General features: G+C 39.7%; 4 protein-coding genes across 4 annotated transcripts; 3 read left to right on the forward strand and 1 right to left on the reverse strand.

Moving 5' to 3' along the window:
* Nucleotides 1–287: 287 nt before the first annotated feature.
* Nucleotides 288–8,419, forward strand: LOC111798716 (lon protease homolog 1, mitochondrial-like). Its single transcript, XM_023682030.1, has 20 exons — nucleotides 288–732; nucleotides 1,118–1,183; nucleotides 1,400–1,591; nucleotides 1,693–1,758; nucleotides 1,976–2,017; nucleotides 2,119–2,241; nucleotides 2,461–2,559; nucleotides 2,801–2,866; nucleotides 3,294–3,380; nucleotides 3,511–3,550; nucleotides 3,978–4,149; nucleotides 4,254–4,378; nucleotides 4,812–4,942; nucleotides 5,029–5,133; nucleotides 5,384–5,500; nucleotides 5,636–5,803; nucleotides 5,885–5,986; nucleotides 6,181–6,417; nucleotides 6,547–7,041; nucleotides 7,986–8,419. The coding sequence occupies exons 1-20, from the start codon at nucleotides 433–435 to the stop codon at nucleotides 8,154–8,156; spliced, it is 2,904 nt and encodes a 967-aa protein (XP_023537798.1). The 5' UTR covers nucleotides 288–432; the 3' UTR covers nucleotides 8,157–8,419.
* A 946-nt stretch (nucleotides 8,420–9,365) lies between these two features.
* LOC111798060 lies at nucleotides 9,366–11,834 on the reverse strand. The gene is made up of 4 exons (XM_023681014.1): nucleotides 11,748–11,834; nucleotides 11,288–11,466; nucleotides 10,628–10,743; nucleotides 9,366–10,053 (listed from the first exon to the last, which is right to left on the reverse strand). Exons 2-4 carry the CDS (start codon nucleotides 11,393–11,395, stop codon nucleotides 9,711–9,713), a joined length of 567 nt encoding a protein of 188 aa, XP_023536782.1. The 5' UTR covers nucleotides 11,396–11,466; nucleotides 11,748–11,834; the 3' UTR covers nucleotides 9,366–9,710.
* A 937-nt stretch (nucleotides 11,835–12,771) lies between these two features.
* LOC111798077 (RNA pseudouridine synthase 1) lies at nucleotides 12,772–15,787 on the forward strand. The gene is made up of 3 exons (XM_023681034.1): nucleotides 12,772–13,138; nucleotides 14,523–15,301; nucleotides 15,385–15,787. Exons 1-2 carry the CDS (start codon nucleotides 12,868–12,870, stop codon nucleotides 15,242–15,244), a joined length of 993 nt encoding a protein of 330 aa, XP_023536802.1. The 5' UTR covers nucleotides 12,772–12,867; the 3' UTR covers nucleotides 15,245–15,301; nucleotides 15,385–15,787.
* A 1,298-nt stretch (nucleotides 15,788–17,085) lies between these two features.
* On the forward strand, nucleotides 17,086–24,904 carry LOC111798289 (pyrophosphate-energized vacuolar membrane proton pump 1-like). The gene is made up of 8 exons (XM_023681349.1): nucleotides 17,086–17,314; nucleotides 18,799–19,373; nucleotides 20,790–21,169; nucleotides 21,252–21,338; nucleotides 22,551–22,881; nucleotides 22,951–23,361; nucleotides 23,467–23,526; nucleotides 24,626–24,904. The coding sequence occupies exons 1-8, from the start codon at nucleotides 17,086–17,088 to the stop codon at nucleotides 24,830–24,832; spliced, it is 2,280 nt and encodes a 759-aa protein (XP_023537117.1). The 3' UTR covers nucleotides 24,833–24,904.
* Nucleotides 24,905–25,113: the final 209 nt, after the last annotated feature.

Raw genomic sequence — 25,113 nt, forward strand, 5'->3', positions numbered from 1 at the left:
GAATTTAGTAAAGATTATTTATAAATTTTTTATCAAACTATAAATTTATACATAAAGGTTTATTAAAGCATAATAATTTTAAAAAATTATAGGTACTAAAATCTAATTTTTTTAAAAAAATTATAGGACTAAATTTGCATTAAAATAATTACCAATTTACTTTTATAACCGTCTGATTTGAAGTCATGATGTAGCGATAAGTAATTCAATTCAACATCGAATAGGGGTATTTTAGTAAAATCACACATTACCCGAGGGTTTACGAAGGGTTTTTAGCACGACCAACCTAGTTCAGTTTGGGTTTTCTTTTCGGCCAAGCTCTTCCTCGTCAATGGCGGTTGTGGATCAGAACCACCATCCGAATTAGCGAAATCACTGAAACTCCTTCAAGAATTCCATTAAGAAATTACGTAGTTTTTCGATTCCCAGTCAATGTTGAAGGTTGTGAACTCCTCATGCTTTCGGAGCCGGTTCCACAGCCTGGCTCCGAGTCTCCGGCCGGCAGCCGAATCGGAATCGCCTCTGGTTAGGGTTCTTGGGTCTCTCAGAGGGTTGGGTGGGAGAAACACGAGGTTGAGTGGTCGGGCGTTTTTTTGCTCCGATGCCAGTGATGGGTCGCAACCGGTGGTTGAAATCGACGCTAAGGTGGAGGAGGCAGGGGCGGAGGATGCTGAGTCGAAATCTACGTCTGCTATCATTCCGACGAATCCTCGGCCGGAGGACTATATGACGGTTGGTATTGAGTTTTGATTTTTACTCGACGTGTGGATGAGGAATGCTAGGGAAAAAGTGATTGAATGTTCCATTCTCCCTACATTGTTGAGCACTTCGAGGATTGAATTTGGTATCTTAATTTAGTTAACTTGGCTGAAGGGTTGAAGAGAAAGAACAGAAGAACAAAAGAAGGATAATACTTCATCATTATGACATATTTGAGTTTGGGAGGTTGAACTAGACCAAGTTAGATATTGTAGTAGGATTATGGTGAAACCTTCCATTTCGTATCACCTCCTATAAAAGTTTCATACTTGGATTAGTTCGGTTTGATTCTTAATTTGACTAATCCCAAATGTTTCTTGACAACAAAGATAAATGGTTTTGTTTGTTCTTTCAACAGGTTTTGGCGCTGCCATTGCCACACAGGCCATTATTTCCTGGATTCTACATGCCAATTTATGTGAAGGTATCATATGTTCTCGACACGCTTGGACTACATTGCCTTGTCATTTAAGTTGAAGTGCTCTCATGTATCTTGGTCTTTTGTTCTCTTTGGTGATGTTGGTATCATGCTGTTTACATTTGAATTGTGCGTCAATTCTTATGTTGCTCGTTGAACCAATATATTGGAGGCATTGACTTGTTTATGGGGAAGGGATTTGAGATATGTGATATATTGCAGGATCCTAAACTATTGGCCGCTCTGCAAGAAAGCAGAAGAAGGCAAGCTCCGTATGCCGGTACGTTCCTTCTTAAGGATGAACCAGGAACTGATCCTAGTTTAGTATCTGGAACGGAGACAGAAAAAAATATTAGTGATTTGAAAGGTAAAGAATTATATGATAGGCTTCATGAAGTTGGCACCCTTGCTCAGGTACTTGTGTTAATTTTTGCCCTTTTTCTTTAGCAGTATCAAGCACTAACGTTTTTGCTCTTAGTGGGGTTGATTCTATGTGCTCTTTATTTCCATTTCAGATTTCAAGTATCCAAGGAGACCAGGTGGTGCTTATTGGTCACAGGAGACTCCGAATTACAGAGATGGTAATAGGATCTAGGAATAATTTCAGACATAGGATATAGGAATAGCATAAGAAATAGGCATTCTGCCTTTCTCTTCCCTTGCCATTTGTTATATGACCCTAAAAGCTACTTAGATTGCGCCGTAATATATATGGTCTTAATGTTTATGTATTAGGCTTTTATTTGATTGTGCGAATTACAGAGCTGGAAAATGACTGTACTTACGATTTCTGTATAGGTTAGCGAGGAGCCCCTAACTGTGAAAGTTGATCATCTCAAGGCACGTGGTTCTACATTTCTCATTCGAATCATTTCTTGAGGTTTCCTTTGAGAATGGATTTTCTCATTCTGTGTTGCTAATTTTTATTGCACTTTCTACAGGATAAACCTTATAACAAGGATGATGATGTTATAAAGGCAACTTCATTTGAGGTTATATCTACCCTAAGGGACGTTTTAAAGACCAGTTCCCTATGGAGGGATCATGTTCAAACATACACCCAGGTACCCCCTCCACAAAAAAGAAAGAAAAGAAACAAAGAAAAAAACAGGAAAATCAAAGAAAAAAAAAATCCCGAACATAAAAAATAATCCAAGCGTATTTGAACAGTTAGATGTAAGTAGATATTTGACAGACGCCATTTACATTTCAAGGGTTAGTCATATGTAATGTGGGGTTGTTCAGGATACTTTTTTTTATTCTTCTTTTTTTCTGTGGTGCAGCATATTGGCGATTTCAATTTTCCAAGATTAGCAGATTTTGGGGCAGCAATATCTGGAGCAAATAAATTACAATGCCAGGAGGTGCTTGAAGAATTAGACGTAAGCAGATATTGAGACTCTTAAACTCTTGGTAGATATAATGGGTTGTGCGGCATCTGTGGGAAGATAGATTTTTATACATTTTTAAGACCAAAAAAAAAAAAAAAAAAAAAAAAAAAAAAAGTTGTCTTCATAGATATGATTGTCATAGATTTAATTTGTTGCATTCTAGCATCGATTAACATTGCAGTTATTTCGTTGGTTCTATTTGTTTCTTACTCTTTTTCTTCCTCTGATTTAGGTGTATAAACGATTAAAACTTACACTTGAGTTATTGAAGAAGGAGATGGAAATAAACAAGATTCAGGTATGTTGCGAAAGTTTTCTTGATAATTTCACATTTTGAACAATTTATAAGGCTAGTCTATTGCTATATGAAAATGCATGTAGAGGTTTTAATTTTCATTATAATTAAAATAGATTCTACATGAATATGTTTTAATTTCTAATGACTGAGGTTGTCTAAAAGAATAGCATACTCTGAGCCTAGTGGCTCCAGTCCCAATCTATGTGATTCTCTTTACACAAGAATGAGGACAGAAAAACTTTACAGTTTCACAAGTATCCATTTTCTTTCAACTCCCACTTTTTGGTGCTATTTATCAATATGCTAAGAATGATAGAAAGACGGATATATGTCTGACAATTTTGAATTCGATTCACAAATATTCCTCCTATTAATATATTGAAGGCGATTGGGCTTGCTGATATTATCCTTTAAATGGTTAAAATAGGAATCTATAGCGAAGGCTATTGAGGAGAAAATAAGTGGTGAGCAACGTCGTTACTTGTTGAACGAGCAACTTAAAGCCATTAAAAAGGTTTGTACAACTTTCATCACGTGGTCACCGATCTGCTAATATATTGTCCACTTACTAGCTACTTGTTACTAGCGAGGTTTTCCTCTTGTTTCAAACTCTTGAGACATTTTATTGGAATGTCTATGTTCAGGAGCTTGGACTTGAGACAGATGACAAAACAGCTCTTTCAGGTTAGCCTTTTCTCAGTGAGCCCATGTTAAAACTTTCGAGCGATGGATTCTATTTTGGTCTGTATATATACCTGATATAAATTGCATGGAGAGTTCCTGTGAACTAACTCAATTTTTAATTGAATAAACCACTAAGAAGATGTCTGCAAGAGGTTGATGACCCTAGATGTGAGTGGGTTATAAAGTCTCTCAAATGAGTTTGTATGTCGAAAGTTCGAAAAATTAATCATTTTAGGGAAAGTCCTGAATTTCTGGGGGCATGCTTAATTATGAATTCAGATGTACTCCTATCCTTGAAATGTTATGGTGGTAATTTGTTGGTAGCTTCAATACAATGATGCAGTCTGGAGGGTCGATGTTAGGCTTTGCTTTTCATTGATCTTTTTATCATTGATTATAGTTATACTAATATTTATTTCTGCTACAGCAAAGTTTAGGGAAAGACTTGAACCAAACAAAGACAAATGTCCCCCACACGTGGCGCAAGTCATAGAAGAAGAGCTTACAAAACTGCAGCTATTGGAGGCCAGTTCGAGTGAGTTTAATGTTACACGAAACTATCTGGACTGGTTGACTGCACTTCCTTGGGGAGTTTACAGGTTTATGAATTTGAACTTCTGTACCTGCAATACACACTTACGATTGCTGATGCAATGATGGAGATTGAGACATTTTTCACTTATTTTACATTATACAACTGCAGTGATGAGAATTTTGATGTCCTCGGTGCACAAAAAATCCTAGATGAAGATCATTATGGATTAACTGATGTCAAGGAAAGAATCCTCGAGTTTATTGCTGTTGGAAAGCTCAGAGGGACTTCACAAGGTTTTTGTGCCTTTTTGTTTTCTGATTGTGGATAAAAATATGTGCTATGATGATAAAGAAGTACTCGTTCCATGCCTGTTGACTCTCTTCTTTCATGTTTTTGCTGGCTTGCTGATGTCTTTCTTGATAACTATGTTTTGATGGATAAAATCAGCCTTGGTGCTTTGAGATGTTTGATGATATTCAGGCAAACGATGTGTCCGAATCATGCTTGATTATTATTCTTTATTTCTAAATAGTTGGTGATGCTTAAATAAAAAGACTTGGTCAATAGTTTGTGACATATGTCAATGACAACTAGCTACTGTTTTTATCTTCCTTTTTTAAAAAAAAAAAAAAAAAAAAAAAACTAAGTTTTTTTTTCATCTTAAAGAAACAAATACTTGTATTTTGAACTTGTTAGTTTGTTGACAAGTGAGTTAATACATGACAGGAAAAATCATTTGTCTCTCTGGTCCACCTGGAGTGGGGAAAACTAGCATTGGTCGCTCAATTGCCCGGGCCTTAAATCGTAAATTCTTCCGATTTTCAGTTGGAGGATTAGCTGATGTTGCGGAAATTAAGGTACTTAAGCTTATTCTTTGACCTGTATCTTTGTACAGCTGCTAAGTTATTGCATGTACACTCTCTAACTGCAAAACTGCATCCAGGGTCATCGGCGAACCTATATTGGTGCAATGCCAGGAAAGATGGTGCAGTGTCTTAAAAATGTTGGAACTGCTAATCCTCTTGTCCTGATTGATGAGATAGACAAGGTATTTGGAGCTCTAATGGTCTGATTGATTCTAAAACATATCTCTCAACACGTGCACGCACACATATATTATAAGAATGTACCTGATTTACCTTGTTCAGGCGTAGTCAGTTCATTAGATATATTCTTTGGCGAGTACAAAGTCTATTGTTCATTTGATATATTCCTTGAAAAATACGTCTTTCGACACAATTTTAACTGAGACTTCATAATTTTGGTATTCTTTTTATCTTGTATCTTGCTTCATGAAGCTTGGAAGAGGAGGTCATGCTGGAGATCCCGCTAGTGCTTTGTTGGAGCTTCTTGATCCTGAGCAGAATGCTAACTTTTTGGACCATTATCTTGACGTTCCAATTGACCTTTCAAAGGTGGGTTAAGGTGATAAATTTCTCTGTCGGTCATAAGATTTATATTTTAGAATTCGGTTAAGTGGAAGTTGGCATGTGAAGTTGGGGTACAAGGTTTACTAAAAGTAGCTTACCATTTGCAAATGTCCATTACAGGTTCTTTTTGTCTGCACGGCGAATGTTGTTGAAATGATACCGAATCCTCTTCTCGATAGGATGGAAGTCATTGCCATTGCTGGATATATTACCGATGAGAAGATGCACATTGCAAGAGACTACTTGGAGAAAGCTACACGCGAAGCGTGTGGTATTAAACCTGAACAGGTCTGTTTCTTCCTCCCTCTCTCTCTGAGGCACCTATAACCAGAGGATACCATGAAAATGTATAATTCCAACTAATTTCAGGTCGAAGTGACTGATGCGGCCCTTCTTGGTCTCATCGAAAACTACTGTCGAGAAGCAGGGGTCAGAAATCTCCAGAAGCACATTGAAAAGATCTATCGTAAGGTTTGTGAAAGAACTCAGCTGTTAGAATAATCTTGTGAGAAGCCATTAGAAGATATATTCTGTGCTAAACCAATTGTACATGTTTGAATTTTCTGTGATACATCTTGGAGCTGTTGCCTGGATCGTATAAAGAACCTTGCCATTGTATAAAAAAGCAGGAACCTTACCATATAATTTTATTTGGAATGTGGCAGATTGCTCTTCAGCTTGTAAGACAAGGAGCATCAGATGAACCTGCACCAGCGGAGGTTGTTGAATCTAATGAAGAGAAAGTCGAACTCTTAGATGAATCGAGTCAAAACAGTGGAAGTGAAATTCAGAGTGATAGTGAATTGATCAAAGTAAGTAGCCAAGAACAGAAGGCTGAATCGAAGATGTCGGGTGATCTTCTAGCCGATGATTCGCATCCCAATCAACCTGTGGATGCCAAGGTATTTATGAAATATAGCTGGACGCTAGAATCTAACCGAATTGGAGTTTTCCTGAGCAATGTCGCTACCGAAGTCATGTCCTTGCTCCATGTCTGATTTCATGTCCTGAATTTTTCATGGCTTTTGCAGGATGAATCAGAAGTCACCAATGAAATTGAGAAAGTCCTTGTTGACTCGTCAAATCTATCTGTTTATGTGGGGAAACCAGTTTTCCATGCAGACCGAATTTATGACCAGACACCGGTCGGAGTTGTGATGGGGCTTGCTTGGACCGCCATGGGAGGCTCCACTCTCTACATAGAAACTACTCAAGTTGAGCAAGGAGATGGGAAAGGGGCGCTTCATATAACTGGGCAGCTTGGAGATGTCATGAAAGAAAGTGCACAAATTGCTCACACACTTTCCCGAGCGATATTGCTCGAAAAAGAACCAGATAACCCCTTCTTTGCAAATACCAAGCTTCACCTTCACGTTCCTGCTGGAGCAACGCCCAAGGACGGGCCAAGTGCTGGCTGCACCATGATAACATCTCTGTTGTCACTTGCCATGAAGAAGCCTGTCAAAAAGGATCTTGCCATGACTGGAGAAGTAACTTTGACTGGAAAAATTCTCCCAATTGGTGGGGTAAGTTGAAGAGTTCTAAACACTTGCTATAATCTCCTTTTCATGCCAACGTCCTAAATTTAGAAATACTGCTTAAATCAAAGTCCTAGTAGGAGTTGAGAAAAATCGAAAAAACTGGTGAAACAGTCCATCAGTTCAATTTGATTTTATTTAGTATAAAACAAAAAAACAGGTTAGGAATCACACCTCTTCACAATGGTATGATATTGTCCACTTTGAGTATAAGCTCTCATTGTTTTGCTTTGGACTTTTCCAAAAGGCCTCGTACCAATAAAGATATATTCCTTACTTATAAACCCATGATCATTCCCTAAATCAGTCCGTGGGACTCTCTCCCAACAATCCTCAACAGTCCTCCCCTAGAACAAAGTATATTATAGAGCCTCCTCCGAGTCCTATGAAACCCTCGAACAGCCTCCTCTTAATCGAGGCTTGACTCCTTCTCTGGAGCCTTCAAACAAAGTACACCCTTTGTTTAACACTTGAGTCACTTTTGATTACACCTTTGAGGCTCACAACTTTTTTGTTCGACACTTGAATCACTTTTGACTACACCTTCGAGGCTCACAATTTTTTTGTTGACACTTGAGGATTCTATTGACATGGCTAAGTTAAAGGCATTAACTCTGATACCATGTAAGGAATCACGAGTCTCCATAGTAGTATGATATTGTTCACTTTGAGCATAAGCTCTCATGGCTTTGCTTTGGGTTTCCCCAAAAGGCCTCATACCAATGGAGATGTATTCCATACTTATAAACTCATGATCATCCCTAAATTAGCCAACGAGGGACTCCCTCCCAACAATCCTCAACAAAATCTGTCCATCAGTTCGAGCTAAACAAATTTTGTCAATGTCGGTTTGGTTTTAAGTCCATTTCGTCGGTTTCAATCGTTTATCGTATTATTCAAATTGCTTATCCTCACCTATGCTGTTCTTACAGGTGAAGGAGAAAACAATAGCTGCAAGAAGAAGTGGGGTAAAGACAATAATATTCCCTTCAGCAAACAGGAGGGACTTCGATGAGCTTGCTTCAAATGTGAAAGAAGGTCTTGAAGTTCATTTTGTGGATGAGTACAGCCAGATATTCAACCTGGCATTTGAGGATAAATAAAATTTTCATATTTGAAGAATACATACTTTAGAGTTAGTATCCATCTGGGTTTCTTCATTACTTTATTTATGATGAGAACTACTCAAAAAAGTGTATTATTTTTAAATGTCTCCATTGATGGAGGGAGGCTTTAATTATTAATATCATCATTTTTTTAGACCTGTTTCTCTCTTTTCAGTGTGTAATAAGAAGCTTCTTTGGACTGTTCATGTCCCAACTGTTGATGAATGATAATTCTACATCGGTTGGGTTGTCCAACTTAATTGTTATGTGCTAAATTTTTTTAAAAATATATGTAGGTTGGGTTATATTAATTTCATGTTCGATTCTTGAATTTTTTTATCATTAGACAGTTTTTTATATTCACGTACTATAATCTATTAGATATTTTTTTTAAAATTTATGAACTAGATAGATACAAAATTGAATGTGAGATCCTACTTTGGTTGAAGAGAGGAACGAACCTTGTAAGGGCGTGAAAATCTCTCCCTAATGGAAAGAAACATTTCTTACAAGGGGCGTGGAAATCTCTCCCTAATAGATGTGTTTCAAAACTTTAGAACGAGAAGCTCTTTCTTACGGGGTGTGGAAACCTCTCCCTAGCAGATGTGTTTCAAACTTTGAGGCTCTTTCTTACAAAGGGTGTGAAAACTTCTCCCTAGCAGCAGATGTGTTTCAAAACTTTGAGGGGAAGTTAAGGAAGGATAGTTTCCTTATAAGGATGCGGAAACCTCCTCTCCCTAACATACACATTTTAAAACCTTGAGTAGAAGCCCATAAGGGGCTTCTTAAAACCTTGAGAGGAAGCCAAAGACGGAAAGCTTCCTTACAAGGGTATGAAATCCTCCTCTAGTAGACGCGTTTTAAAACCTTGAGAGAAAGCTTCCTTACAAAGGTATGGAATGCTCTCCCTAACCATTTTAAAACTTTGAGGTAAGCTCAAGACGAAAAGCTCAAAGAGGACAGTATTTGCTAATAATAGACTGTCATACCGGCATTCGATGTAGAGCTTGCACAAGGCCCTGACTCTAAATAAAATTTGCCTCTTGGCTCTAGACCTATAAACCAACCAGTCTGCCATTGAACCACCACTGAAATCTGGTTTAAATTAAAGTTAGAACACTCAAATCTAATTCAACACAAATCAGAGTAACACACAACACTGCCAACAGAACAGGAAAAAGAACAGATTCTTGAAAACTTAATCAGTGATGTAATCTACTGAGTACTGCACAACAACGCCAATCAATATTTGTATTGTTTTTCATAGCATTGACATGGATAGATTAGGCTACAAAAGCTAGTTTTTTAACCACTAACTGTCCTATTTCCTAACCAGAGCATTAAAGATCATGGAAGTGTTCATATACATCCACACAAACATAATTTCGGACCCATCAATTGCGTGTGCTGCGTGTATAGTGTCGAGTTTCATTTGTGTTTGACAGGCCATGCTCATCAGATTAAGTACGAAAAACTCGAGCTAATAATCACAGACCTGCAAGACCTGCCATCCTAGCATGGTTCATGACATGTTTTTGTCTTCAAACTCGACTAAGGTGACCTACTATGTTCCTCAGTTGCAGCTAGATTTTCCCCAGCTCCATCTACGACATTGTTTTCGTCTTTGCCATTCATGTCAATGAAACTCCTTTTCCTAAGAGGTTGTGATTTCTCCTTGTGATAATCATCTTCAGGTTCTTTTCCCTTCCCTTTGTCGTTCTCAGTTTCTTTGACCGATGGGATATCCCCATTTTCAGGAGGAAACAATGGAGGTTCCTTGCCACTCAGTCGACAAAATACTTTTTCGACTGTGTCGTTTATTTCTTTGCCCAATCCACCGTTGTCCAAAATCAATTCCCAAACAGATTTAGAGGCTTTCTCAAGCACGGGTGCTCTGCATAACATCCAAGAGTAGTAAAATTATCAGAAACCTAAACATGTATTAAGACTTCTGTTCACTTACACTTTGTTCAGCAAATCGTTTAAACAGATGCACAATTAGTAAGGAAAAAGAGAAAAGGGGGAGGGAGAGAGAGAGAGAGAGAAATAGAGGAATTCTCTTAAACGGACAATCATCATGAACATTCCAGACGTGGTACGACATTCTGAAACCGTCAACGCATACGAGGATACATAATCTGCTTTTTTAAAGCTAGTGGATGTTGTATTCTCTTCAATTATTTTGCAAGAATTTATTGTTAATAAAGTTTCTGTTCCTGATGGAAACAAATAACTCTCTTCAGGACTCATGCTCATTCAAATATTTGTATTTGTAGTAACTTGAATATGCTTCAACCACAGACCTCACAAGATGGAAAACTAAAAACTAAGTGTGCAATCCTTTCAACAAATTTAAATTACATGCTGTGATGAAGTTTTAAGTGCCTGCTCGTGTTCAGTTCAGCTCACGAAAACATGTATAAAGAAGAGAGGAGACATTTAAACGATAAAGTAGAGATAATACTGACTCGAGTTCCTGTCGAAGAGCATCAAATAACTCTCTTTTGGTCTGTTTCTCTGCCCCAGGCGTGTTGAGGACTTTGCTCTGTTCTACCATTTTAATGGTGGTGTTCTTAAGCTCCTCCTACAACAAGGAAAATATACATCAGAGAGACTCGTCAAATGCGCAGCCCAAAAACAACGGCTCAAAGACCACTCAATCACATTATCACCTTATGAAATTCAAATTCAAACAACTGCTGGATAAACTAATAGAACAAAAGAAATCTCAAGAGAACATACAATTTTTCTTACAAACAGAAAAGCCATGAATTCACAATAGAAGTGAGTAGATTCTATCAGCTATTGACACCCCAATGAGATAATGTATAACTTTACTTCCTAAGAACACTAGAGAGAATGATTCAGTTGACATAGCTCCAAGTTCCTCAATAACTTAAACCAATGTTTGGTATGTGAGTTACCAAGATTACAAGTTTGTTAATCCGACTTGGTTTCTACAACTTATTTCACCCAAACTTGATAATCTTAGGCTTATCAAAATTTCAAAACAAGCATCCCAAATTTGTTTAATTGTGAGCTAAAGATTACATGGTTGAATCAGTTCAATGATGCCAATTTGAAACCCAAAGAAATTAAAACATGATTACGGAGGAAGCGAGACTAACATTGGCTTTGAGCTGGTTGATGATCTTCAACCTAAGAGAATCGATAGTACCATCATTCATCAGCGACTCCAACACATCTTCTGGAGTGATTACTGAAGACGAACTCATGAATCTCCTTCTCGATTCCGCTGTCTCCCTTTCTCTTCAATATTTTCTCCTGACTTCAAAATCGCAACAACCTACGAACAAAACAGCAAAAATTCAGAACAAACCAAATTCTTCAGGACTGGAAATTTTATGCTAAGATGTTCTCTACACAGAAAAGAGCCGATATAATCATGAATCCACGCGATTTCAAATGCTTCGAAAACGCAAGATTTTCTCCGCGGAAACAAACTTTTCCATTGAAACAAACACAGAAGATAAGAGATGAGACCAAATCTCAAAGAAATACTATAAACAATTGAAGTAAAACAGGTAATTTTGAATGTGATTTCAAGAATCAAAGACATCCTTCCACCTGCTCGTTGATTAAATTCTGAGGGCTACCGCCGGAGAATAATTTCGATGAGTGTTTCTATCTTCCACAAAACGTTCTTCAAAGATTTGTTCATATACTCCGCGCGTGGGGGTGGGAAAATTATTTTATTAAAAAAAAAAATTGTTTTATTATAATTTCTGTAAATATTAAAATATTTTAATTATTAACCCAATTATAAAAATAAAAAACAAAATTGTAAAAGAATTAAAATTAGAAATTATAAAAATAAAAGCAATATTTAAAAAAATATAACCCATGATTAATAAACATTAATTTTTACTTGTGATATTATTTTTTTATAAATATTTTTAAATTTTAAGCTAATTATTTAAAATCAAGAGAAAATTTGATAATTTTTTTTTAATATTTTTATTTATAAATTTGACAAATTAAAATAAATGAAATATTAATTTAAACATATATTAATTATTAAAAAAAAAAAAAAAAAACTTAAAATTTTGACGTTCTCAACCCAGCTCACGTACCGCTTTAATGAGCGATCTTTTGACATTTTCAACTCAGCTCACATACCGCTTTAATGGGCGATGTTTTGACGTTCTGAACCCAGCTCACGTACTGATTTAATGGGCGATCTTTTGACGTTCTGAACCCAGCTCACGTACCGCTTTAATGGGCGATCTTTCTAAAGGTGTATTTGGGACAGTGTAAGTTACAGCAACAATAACGTCAGATCAAAAAATATTATTTAAACATGTAAATTTTTAATTATTTGTTACTTTTTAATAAATATTTAAAATTTTAATTTTGGTGTATAATAAATATTTGATAAATTAAAAATTTTAAAAGTAATTAACCAAATATATTTAATTTTTTTTTAAATTTAGTGTATAATAAGTTAGATTAAATTTAAAAAATAAAAAATTAAAAAGACTTAATTTTATAATTTTAAAAAATTTAGGATAAAATAAATATAAATTTAAGAAGCTTTTATAATTGAATTTTGGGACAAAAATAGCTTTTAATTACAAAAATGGCCCTCGTCGTTACACTTCAGCCCCCCTCCTCAATTCCCCACAAATCCTTCGCCAAATTCCCAAAACCCTTCCGCTTCCATAGATTCAGACCAGTCACCAATAGCATGGCGGACTCATCAAAGCCGGTGACCGGAGAGAATTACCCGGTGCCCCTCTCGCCTCCATTGCCGGCGATATCTAAGAACTTGGAGCTCGCCAGAGCCATGGCTGCCTGCTCTAAATCCAGCCTATTTTCTTTGTCAGCTTGCGATGTTATATACGAGGACGAGTGGCTCATTGTTGTCAATAAGCCTCAAGGGGTGTACTGTGAAAGCGTTTTGGCCTCTGTTCCTCTTTTTCTCGGCGATTCGGCTATGGCTGGTGCGCAGAGTGGAGGTACTAGAATTCTCTGCCTATGTGAACTCTTTGCTAGAATTTTTTTTGAGATAGATTTAGATTTTTAACATGAACTTGGCAAGTTGAATTCAATTTTACCCAAATTTTCGTGTTTGATAATCGATTGGAATGGTGCAAGTGCAACTTTTGATTTGCTTTCGTTTGAAGAATTGTAAAAAGATATTAGGATGTGCTTTCAATGGATTTTCAAATATGGACGAAGCTGCAGAGAATGAAGATATAAGGGTTGAATTGTTCTTAAAAATAGTTTTGAAAGATTTATTCCATACAGATCTCGGGCATTGATTTCTTGAAACTTTTGTGCATTGATATGAACTTGATTATTGTTGAAATTGGGTGAAATGAATAGATAAATGTAATGGAAGTCTAACAATTTGTATCAATGAACTGTTTTCTGGAATTTGTATTCATTGTTTTAAGCTGTTTAAGAACGAAATCTCTGAAATTCTCATCCCTTTTGTATTTTTCATGAAAACTTTTCGTCTAATGGTTTTTAAGGAGAGAGATAAAATGTAACAGCTCAAGCCCACCGCGCTAAAAGATATTGTCGTCTTTGGGCTTCCCTTCAAGGTTTTTAAAACGCGTATGTTAGAGAGAGGTTTACACACCTTATAAGGGTATTTCGTTCTCCTCCCCAACTGATATAGGATCTCACAATACACCCCTCTTCAGGGCCTAGCGTCTTCTCAGGCACTCGTTTCCTTCTCCAATCGATGTGGGACCCCCCAAATCCACCCCCCTTTGGGTCCAGCGTCCTTGCTAGCACACCGCCTCGTGTCCACCTCCCTTCAGGATTCAACCTTCTCACTGGCACATCGTCCGATGTCTGGCTCTAATACTATTTGTAACTGCCCAAGCCCACAGCTAGCAGATATTATACTCTTTGGGCTTTCCCCTTCGGGTTTCCCTCAAAGTTTTTAAAACGCGTCTGCTAGGGAGAGGTTTCCACACCCTTATAAAGGGTGTTCCGTTCTCCTCCTTAACCGATGTGGGATCTCACATAAAAACCCTTCATTATTTTTTTTCTAGAACAAACATTGTCTTTTCAACTAAATTGTCAAATAAGCCTTTAGTTTATCTCATCAAATTATGTCATTAAAGTTGTCTGGGAGTTTGATATGAGTACATTGACTTAAGATTTGTGTAATTGTTTGGTGCTGTTGCCAAAAATAGCAATGTTTCTGATCATTAGACAGTCGATATAAATGGTTTAGCCATATCCTGGTTGTTGAAGAGAGATCTGCTTGAATGTATCTGAAGTGTTAAACTTTTGTCTCAAATGATGTCATGTAATTACAGCTTTCGATTATTCTATCACTTTCGATTTATCGAATTGTTCTCTGCTCGGATTCTTCATATGCAGAGATCAAAATCAGTCTGCCAGAGCTTCATCTTGCCAACCGCCTCGATCGTGACACGAGCGGGGTGATGGTTATAACAAAGTCGCATAAAGTTGCTTCTAAATTAGTGAAGGCATTTACTGACCACAAGGTTTCAAAATCATATATTGCCTTCTGCGTTGGCTCGGCTCCAAAATGGAAAAAAATCATCGTCAAATCTGGTCATGGAAGGTCAAAGTTCGGAGTCTGGCGTGTCTATGCTGCAGCCGATGTGGGTCGCTCCTTACCGGGCGGTTCGGTAGTCCGAGACATGGAAACCTCTTTTGAAGTATTGTCTGTAAATGGACAAAGCACCAAAGAGGAACTTCCAGAATCTAGAAAAGATGAAGAAGAAGAAGAAGAAACAATTGTAGCCCAATCAAAGTCTCTGATAGATGTCGATGCTCGGAAAGACGAGATATTGATTCGAGCACGACCTCGGAGTGGAAGGACTCATCAAATCCGTCTTCACTCCCAATATCTTGGAATTCCTATAGTAGGAGATGTGAAATATGAAGGTGTTACGGAGTGGAATGGAAAAATTTATGATAGCCATGAGCTTCATGCTGAAAGCTTGTATTTTGTGCACCCTGTTACAGATATTCCTCTTAAACTGCAAGCTCCTCTACCATCATGGGCAACCCAAGCATTGCAGCCCCAACAGCAAGAAGTGAATTCTGCAGCATCCTTGAAACCTATGCCTTAATGTTCTCACTGCCACTGTTATACGACGAGTCTCAGTGTCGAAGAATGTCGGGAAACGGTTAGTATTCAATCTAATTCGTACAAGTTGGACTACAGACAGTTTTTGTATCACTGACTTCCTGTCTGCATTTTCCTCGATAGGTGCTCGTTGAATCAGACGTTCGATGAGCTCTTGTGAGCACAACAGTCTCCTCTAGAATATCAGCAAAGTCGGGAACGAACAACTTGCTGAGTTTCTTCTAAAAAATCGAGAGGATGGGATGCTCGTATCCGATTCTGGAAATGAAAGAAGAAGCATGCATATCTAAGGCGATCGAGGTTCTTCAAAGCACCCTCAAAATATGACAACAATGATATGATAAATAGTTTAGAAATCGAATGTCTTTATAGAAATATATATTGAATTGTTATATAATAGAATCGTATAGATGTTTCACCTCGACGATCTTTGTCACGGTATGAACTAGACTGTTTCTGTATGAACTGAACCATTATATTTTAAACTTTTAACCTTGAATTTAATTAGGGGAAGAGAGTTATTATATATATAACTGTGTACAAGTGGACAATAAATTAGACATGAATGAACCTTAAATGCTAAGGAAAGGAAGTTGTTGAAGGAAGTCATTGAACCTTCAGTTTTTTTAGTTTTTTTTTCTTTCCTTAAATAATATTTTTGAAATTCAACTTGATTTGGTTTTGAAAGTTGCAAAAGTTTGACTTTTTGAGTTTGACTTTTCGTCCCTTCATTGTCATCTTATCTAGAGATATTTATTTACTCCATAGAGTCGAGACTCGTGGAGATCCACCCCGAATGAAGTGGGAATCCCTGATTAAATGGATGTCTATTTGCCCTATAGAGTCCACCCCGAATGATGTGGGATCCTCGATTAAATGGATGTCTATTTACCCCATTGAGTCGAGACTTGTGGAGACCCACCCCGAATGAAGTGGGAATCTCCGATTAAATGTGTGTCTATTTCCCCTACGGAGTCGAGACTCATGGAGACCCACCTCGAATGAAGTGGGATCCCCAATTAAATGGATATCTATTTACCCCACTGAGTCGAGACTCGTGGAGACTCACCCCTAATGAAGTGGGAATCCCCGATTAAATGGATGTCAATTTGCCCTACAGAATCAAGACTCATGGAGACCCACCCCGAATGAAGTGAGAATCCCCGATTAAATAGAGAATGAAGGAGGAAGTAGGGAGAGATTTCTCTCTATTAGATAAACATGGTCAGAGACGAAGATTATATTCCCATCCCACACCGTCCTCCCTTCTTTCTAATACATATTATAACAAATCAATTCTTTTTCTTCATCTTATAATTACATTTTCATGACTTTCCCGCCCCTCCCCGTTCCCATTTTATTTTAGTTAATAAGCCCAAAGTCGGAAAACCGAGAATCAAAAGGGTTTCTTATAATATTTATGGCTCCAACACTACGATTATAATATTTAAGGTAAAACTAAGTCGAAACATTTTTTTGTACGTGAAAGACGTTTTAATAGGGACGAGGAAGGCTTCTCTGACCCCGCCCTGTCCCGTGAACATCTCTTTCCATCCAATTTCTAGCCATCTCTAACGTCATAGATCCAAATCTAGAAAAAAAAACTTTGCAACGAAGCAACCATGTTAACTCCGTTTGAATTCCAACCTTTTTTTTCTAAGTCAATACAATAAGGTTAGCGCAACAAGTAACCAAACCAAACCGCCTCTTCCATAGATATAATTCCAGTCAAACCATTAATATTACTTAAGAGTTACATTCCACAGAAGCCGATCAGCCAAAGTGTTGTGCACATCAAGGCCTGAATTGGCTGTTGTTCTGAAAATGGTAGCTTTGAGTGAGGGTCTAATACAGGTGTTGATACCTGCAGCTGCCTTGCTTGGTATTGGATTTGCCTTTCTTCAATGGGTTTTGGTATCAAGGGTTAAGGTTTCTGGGTATGCTGATGATGAAAGCCAGGAGAACAATTTGATTGAATCTGGACATGAGGAAGGTTTCGAGGATTTTGAGGTTGTCGCCAAGTGCGCTGAAATCCAGAAGGCTATTTCTGTTGGTGAGTCTCTTTGCTTTTCTTTCAATTTTTGAAAGTTTTGTTCATATCGAGTGTGATGCACGAGTAAATGAGGGATACATGAATGAACCGAGACCACATCTGAATGAGAGCGATTGTGAGGATAGGATTACTATCTATTGTAACGACCCAGGCCCACCGCTGGCAGATATTGTCCTCTTTGGACTTTCCCTTAAGTTTTTAAAATGCGTCTGCTAGGAAGAGGTTTCCACAAGGGTGTTTCGTTCTCCTCTCCAACCAAATGTGGGATATCACAACCCACCCCCCTTCAGGACCTAGCATCCTTGCTGGCACTCGTTTCTTTCTTCAATCGACGTGGAACCACCACCAAATCCACCCCTTTCGTGGCCCAGCGTCCTTACTGGCACACCGCCTCGTATCTACCACCTTCGGGAACAACCTCTTTGCTGGCACATCGTCCGGTGTCTGGCTCTGATACCAACTATAACGACCCAGGTCTACCGTTAGCAAATATTGTCCTCTTTGGGCTTTCCCTTCCGGGCTTCCCCTCAAGGCTTTAAAACGTGTCCACTAGGGAAAGGTTTCTACACCCTTATAAAGGGTGTTTCATTCTCCTCTCCAACCAAATGTGGGATATCACAATCCACCTCTTCATGGCTCAGCGTCCTCGCTGGCACTTGTCCTTTTCTTCAATCGATGTGGGACCACTACCAAATCCACCCCCTTCGTGGCCTAGCATCCTTACTGGCACACCGCCTCGTGTCTACCACCTTCAAGGAACAGCCTCCTCGTTGGCACATCGTCCGGTGTCTGGCTCTAATACCAACTGTAACGACTCAGGCCCACTGTTAGTAGATATTGTCCTATTTGGGCTTTCCCTTTGGGGCTTCCCCTCAAGGCTTTAAAACGCGTCTGCTAGGGAAAAGTTTCCACACCCTTATAAAGGGTGTTTTATTCTCCTCTCCAACTAAATGTGGGATATCACACCTATACCAACAAGGTGCATCATCCTTTTCGGTGGCTTAACCATAGAAACTCCATAGTTCTTTGCTTAGAGTAGGGGAACTCCTAAGAATTTTCTTGGGATGCATGTGAGTGAGGATAAAATATGCCGGAAGGACTCGTGTTGATCTGTAGGGATAACCTTCACTCTTAGAAGCAATGAGTAAGTAACCTAACCATGTTGCAGAGGAATACCGGGGCCATTAGGTGCCGAATCCTGGGCATAGATCGTTACATCAACTGTCATTAAAAATTCCAACTCCTGCTATACATAGCTAAAGTCATCGATATAAACCTTTAGCCAATATTTCTCATTGCATTTTTTCTCTTCTGTTCTTTGTCTTCATCTAGATCGAGTGTGTGCGTTGTTGTGCGATCTTAGCCGATACAACACGACACGGTTATGGTGATAGTTATTTTTTAAGAATCTAGGACAGGGACACGACAAGGAATGAGTTTGATGTCTTTCATGTTGATATGAATTATTTGTTCATTGCTTTCAGGAGCAACCTCATTTCTATTCACCCAGTACAAGTACCTTGTTGTGTTCATGGGAGCATTTGGAGCCATTATTTTTCTGTTCCTTGGCTCAGTCAAGAGCTTCAGCACCAAAAGTGAACCTTGCACATACAACAAGGGACAGATGTGTAAACCAGCTCTAGCCAATGCCATCTTCAGCACAATTGCCTTCTTCCTAGGTGCTCTCACCTCGGTTCTATCCGGTTTCCTTGGAATGAAGATAGCAACTTATGCAAACGCTCGAACGAGCCTAGAAGCACGAAAAGGCATCGGAAAAGCATTCACTATCGCCTTTCGTTCGGGTGCTGTCATGGGATTCCTTCTAGCTGCCAATGGCCTCCTTGTGTTATATGCCTCCATCAATTTGTTTAAGCTGTATTATGGCGATGACTGGGAAGGATTGTACGAGTCTATCACCGGGTACGGTCTTGGAGGTTCTTCAATGGCGTTGTTTGGACGAGTTGGGGGTGGCATATACACAAAAGCTGCTGATGTTGGAGCTGATCTTGTCGGGAAAATCGAAAAGAATATCCCAGAAGACGATCCACGAAATCCTGCTGTAATGTCTATATATTCTTCCTTCCACTATATTTTCTATAGTACTCTTTGAGCACTGTGTGTTAGGAATCACGACGCTCCATAATGGTATGATATTGTCCACTTTGAGCATAAGCTCTCATGGCTTTGCTTTTGTGGGACTCCTCTCCCAGCAATCCTCCCCTCGAACAAAGTACATTATAGAGCCGCTTCTGAGGCCTATGGAGTCCTCGAACAGCTTCCCCTTAATCGAGGCTCGACTCCTTCTCTGGAATCCTTGAACAAAGTACACCCTTTGTTCGACACTTGAGTCACTTTTGACTACACCTTCGAGGCTCACAACGTCTTTGTTCGATATTTGAGGATTCTATTGACATGACTAAGTTAAGGGCATGACTCTGATACCATGTTAGGAATCACGACTCTCCACAATGGTATGATATTGTCCACTTTGAGTATAAGCTCTCGTGGCTTTGCTTTTGGGTTTCCCGAAAATACCTCATACCTGTGGAGATGTATTCCTTACTTATAAACCCATGATCATTTCCCTAAATAGTCAATGTGGGACTCCCCCCCAACAATCTTCAAGAATCCTCCCCTCGAACAAAGTACATTATAGAGCATCTCCTACGGGCCTATGGAGCCCTCGAATAGTGTCCCCTTAATCGAGGCTCGACTCCTTCTCTGGAGTCCTCGAACAAAGTACACCCTTTGTTCGACACTTAAGTCACTTTTGACTACACCTTCAAGGCTCACAACGTCTTTGTTCGATATTTGAGGATTCTATTGACATGACTAAAGTTAAGGGCATGGCTCTGATACCATGTTAGGAATCACGACCCTCCACAATGGTATGATATCGTCCACTTTGAGCATAAGCTCTCGTGGCTTTGCTTTTGGGCTTCCCGAAAAGACCTCGTACCAATGGAGATGTATTCCTTACTTAATCCCATGATCATTCCCTAAATAGCCAATGTGGGACTCTCTCCCAACATCCTCCCCTCGAACAAATTACACTATAGAGCCTCTCCTGAGGTCTATGGAACCCTCGAACAACCTCCCCTTAATCAAGGCTCGACTCCTTCTCTGGAATCCTTAAACAAAGTATACCCTTTGTTCGACACTTGAGTCACTTTTGACTACACCTTCGAGGCTCACAACGTCTTTGTTCAACATTTGAGGATTCTATTGACATGACTAAGTTAAGGGCATGACTTTGATACCATGTTAGAAATCACGACCCTGCACAATGGTATGATATTGTCTACTTTGAGCATAAGCTCTCGTGGTTTTGCCTTTGGGCTTCCCGAAAGACCTCATACCAATGGAGATGTATTCCTTACTTATAAACCCATGATCATTCTCTAAATTAGTCAATGTGGGACTCCCTCCCAACAATCCTCGACACTGTGATCATTCACTCCTATTTATTTTCCAGGTCATAGCTGACAATGTGGGTGACAATGTAGGAGATATAGCAGGAATGGGATCTGACTTATTTGGATCATATGCAGAATCAACCTGTGCTGCACTTTTCGTGGCGTCGATATCGTCGTTCGGCTTCACACATAACTATGCAGCCATGTCCTACCCTCTACTTATAAGCTCAATGGGCATTGTGATTTGCTTAATAACTACACTTTTTGCAACCGATCTCGTTGAGGTTAAGAACGTAAGTGAAATCGAACCGTCGTTAAAACGACAACTTCTCATCTCCACCGTGCTAATGACAGCCGGAGCAGCTCTGGTCAGCTTTGTCGCTTTACCTTCGAAGTTCACACTCTATGACTTCGGCAACGACAAGGTCGTTAAGAACTGGTACGACATTGTCGATCACGAGAGTTTGTTTTGTCCCATGAATATTGGTCTTTATGCTGACTATAGTTGCATCCACATACAGGCACCTTTTCTTCTGTGTTGTGACAGGATTATGGGCAGGACTTGTTATTGGATATACAACTGAGTATTACACTAGCAATGCTTACAGGTGAAATATCAGTTCCTGATGCTTAAACGAGCCGTTATTTATCGACTCGTGCATTTGAGTTTTACGGTACTCGACATGGTATTAGAATTGTAACATCTCAAGCTCACCGCTACCAGATATTGTCCTCTTTGGGTTCTCCCCTTCGGGCTTTCCCTCAAGGTTTTTAAAACGTGTTTGCTAGGGAGAGGTTTCCACACCCTTATAAATAATGCTTCATTCCGCTCTCCAACCGATGTGGGATCTCACAATTCACCCCCCTTCGAGGCTCAACGTCCTCGCTGTCACACCTCTCAGTGTTTGGCTCTGATACCATTTGTAACAGCCCAAGCCCACCGCTAGCAAATATTGTCCTCTTTCGGGCTTTCCCTCAAGGTTTTGAAAATGGGAGAGGTTTCCACACCCTTATAAAGAATGCTTAGTTCCCCCCTCCAACCGATGTGGGATCTCACAATCCACCTCCCTTCGAGGCCCAGCATCCTCGCTGGCATACCGCCCGGTGTCTGGCTCTGATACCATTTGTAAGAGCCCAAACTCACCACTAGCAGATATTGTCCTCTTTGGGCTTTCCCTTTCGGGCTCCCTAAAGGTTTTTAAAATGCGTCGGTTAGGGAGAGGTTTCCACACTCATATTTGTTTGGTTCCCCTCTCCAACAGATGTGGGATATCATAATCCACCCTCCTTCGAGGCCCAGCGTCCTTGTTGCGCTCGATGTTTGGCTCTGATATCATTTGTAACAGCCAAAACCCACCGCTAGCAGATATTGTCCTCTTTGGGCTTTCTCTCAAGGTTTTTAAAACGTGTGGAGAAGTTTCCACACCCTAATAAAGAATGTTTCGTTCCCATCTCCGACCAATGTGGGATCTCACAACCCACCCCCCTTTGAGGCCCAACGTCTTCATTGGCACATCGCCCGATGTCTGGCACTGATACCATTTGTTACCGCTCAAGTTCACCGCTTGCAGATATTGTTCTCTTTGGACTTTCTCTCAAGGTTTTTAAAACGCGTCTGCGCTAAGGAGAGGTTTCCATATCGTTATAAAAAATGTTTCGTTCCCCTCTCTAACCCATATGGGATCTCACAAGAATAGTAGATCCCGAATCCACGCGTCTTGATTCTCGTGATCATTTTCGAGCTAACCTCGTAAACTTTTTGGTATAGTTTAGCAATACATTCTTTGAAATGAATCTGATATGAAATCTGATGTGTGCAGTCCAGTACAGGATGTGGCTGATTCTTGTAGAACAGGAGCTGCAACAAATGTAATATTCGGATTAGCTCTTGGATACAAATCCGTCATCGTTCCCATATTTTCGATCGCCTTATCGATTTACGTGAGCTTCCGCTTGGCAGCCATGTACGGTATCGCAATGGCTGCTTTGGGAATGCTTAGCACCATTGCCACTGGTCTAGCCATTGATGCTTATGGACCTATAAGTGACAATGCAGGTGGAATAGCTGAAATGGCTGGAATGAGCCACGAGGTTCGTGAGAGAACGGATTCTTTAGATGCTGCAGGCAACACGACCGCAGCCATAGGAAAGGTTCACGTTTTGTTTTCGTTCATTTTTCTCAATGAAAGCTCGGTTTCTTATATATATATGTTATGTCAGGGCTTTGCCATTGGATCAGCTGCTCTTGTTTCCCTCGCCTTGTTCGGCGCCTTTGTGAGCCGAGCAGGCATCAAAACCGTTAATGTTATGAACCCGAAAGTCTTCATTGGATTGATAGTAGGTGCAATGCTTCCATATTGGTTTTCAGCCATGACAATGAAGAGCGTTGGCAGCGCAGCGTTGAAGATGGTTGAGGAAGTTCGACGACAATTCAACTCGATCCCGGGGCTGATGGAAGGCAGGACAAAGCCAGACTATGCAAATTGTGTCAAGATATCGACCGATGCGTCGCTTCGAGAGATGATCCCTCCGGGTGCTTTGGTTTTGGTTACACCACTCATTGCTGGAACATTCTTTGGTGTTGAGACTCTTGCTGGTCTTCTGGCTGGTTCCCTTGTCTCTGGCGTGCAGGTAGCTCTGAATTATAGAACCTTTGCTTGAAAAACAAGCCTTGTTGGTGGCGTTCATCATGAGCTTTACTATAAGTGAGTGGCTAAAGTTGTCTCTTTTTGTTAGGTTGCTATCTCTGCTTCAAACACTGGTGGGGCTTGGGATAATGCAAAAAAGTACATTGAGGTAAGCTCTATTAGATTCACTTCGAACGGGTTTGTGAGCGTTTTTTCGATGTCCTAATCTGATTTTGACCCGGGTGCCAAAATTTTCGTATCTCTAAAAAGAAGAGCCATTTTCAATAAGTTTAAGTAAAAGTCGTGTTTGAGAAAACTACTAGAAACGGTATGTGAGATCCCATATCGGTTGGAGAAGGAATTGAAACATTCGAGCCAAAGTGGACAATATCCGTTAGTGGTGGGCTTGGGCTGTTATAAATGCTATTAGAGTCAGACACTAGGCGGTGTGTCTGGGAGGACGCTGGGCCCTGAAGGGGGGTGGATTGTGAGGTTCCACATTGGTTGGAGAGAGAAACGAAACATTCCTTATAAGGGTGTAGAAAACTCTCCCTAATAGACAATGTTTTATAACCGTGAGGCTGATGGCGATATGTAACGGGTCAAAGCGGACAATATCTACTAGCGATGGGCTTGGATTGTTATAAATGATATCAGAGCCAAACACCAGCCGGTATGCTAGTGGGGACGCTAGGGCCCAAGAGGGTTGGATTGTGAGATCCCACATCGGTTGGATAGGGGAATAAAGCATTCCTTAAAAGGATGTGGAAACCTCTCCCTAACGGACGCGTTTTAAAACTGTGAAGCTGATGACGATATGTAACAAGCCAAAGTGGACAATATCTGCTAGCGGTGGGCTTTGACTGTTACAAACGGTATCAGAGCCATACACTGGGCGGTGTGCCAGCAAGGACACTGGCCCCTAAGGGGGGTGGATTGTGGAATCCCACATCGGTTGGAAAGGGGAATAAAGCATTTCTTATAAGAACGTGGAAACCTCTCCCTAACAAACACATTTTAAAATCGTGAGGCTGACGATGATACGTAACGAGCCAAAGTGGACAATATCTGTTAGCGGTGGGCTTAGGCTGTTACATAGTAACAAGCTCTAGGGAGCAGGTTTAGAAGACGTGTAAAAATTAAGATAATCAGTGTTCAAAAGTCAAACGCTCTTTAAAAAACTAATAAAAGAGTCGAGCACTACATCGAGCATGCTTTTTGTAGAGTCAACGGGTACACTTATAGCGGTTTCGATCGATAAAATGCAGGCGGGAGCAAGTGAACATGCTAAAGCCCTTGGTCCCAAAGGGTCAGAGGCTCACAAGGCAGCTGTGATAGGTGACACAGTTGGGGACCCTCTCAAGGACACTTCTGGTCCCTCACTTAATATTCTCATCAAGCTCATGGCTGTTGAGGCTTTGGTTTTTGCCCCATTCTTTGCTGCACATGGTGGCCTCATCTTCAAGCATATATAACAAACTAAAATAATGTAAATCCCGTACCCGTTAAAATATCATTTTGGTCCTTCAACTTTTTTATTTTTTTCATTTTAGTCCTTATACTTTCGATAAATTTTAAAATGAATCTCTTCTGTTGCCTTGTGATTAACTTTTCCGTCGTTCAAATAACATTTTGGTCCTTATACTTTCAGATTTGTTTCATTTTAGTCCTTATACTTTCGATAAATCTTAAAATTAATCCCTTATGTTAGCTTGTGATTAACTTTTCCATCGTTAAAATATCATTTTTGTCCTTA

Source organism: Cucurbita pepo, chromosome LG07, assembly GCF_002806865.2.
Source record: "Cucurbita pepo subsp. pepo cultivar mu-cu-16 chromosome LG07, ASM280686v2, whole genome shotgun sequence".
In the NCBI taxonomy this organism is placed as follows: Eukaryota; Viridiplantae; Streptophyta; class Magnoliopsida; order Cucurbitales; family Cucurbitaceae; genus Cucurbita; species Cucurbita pepo.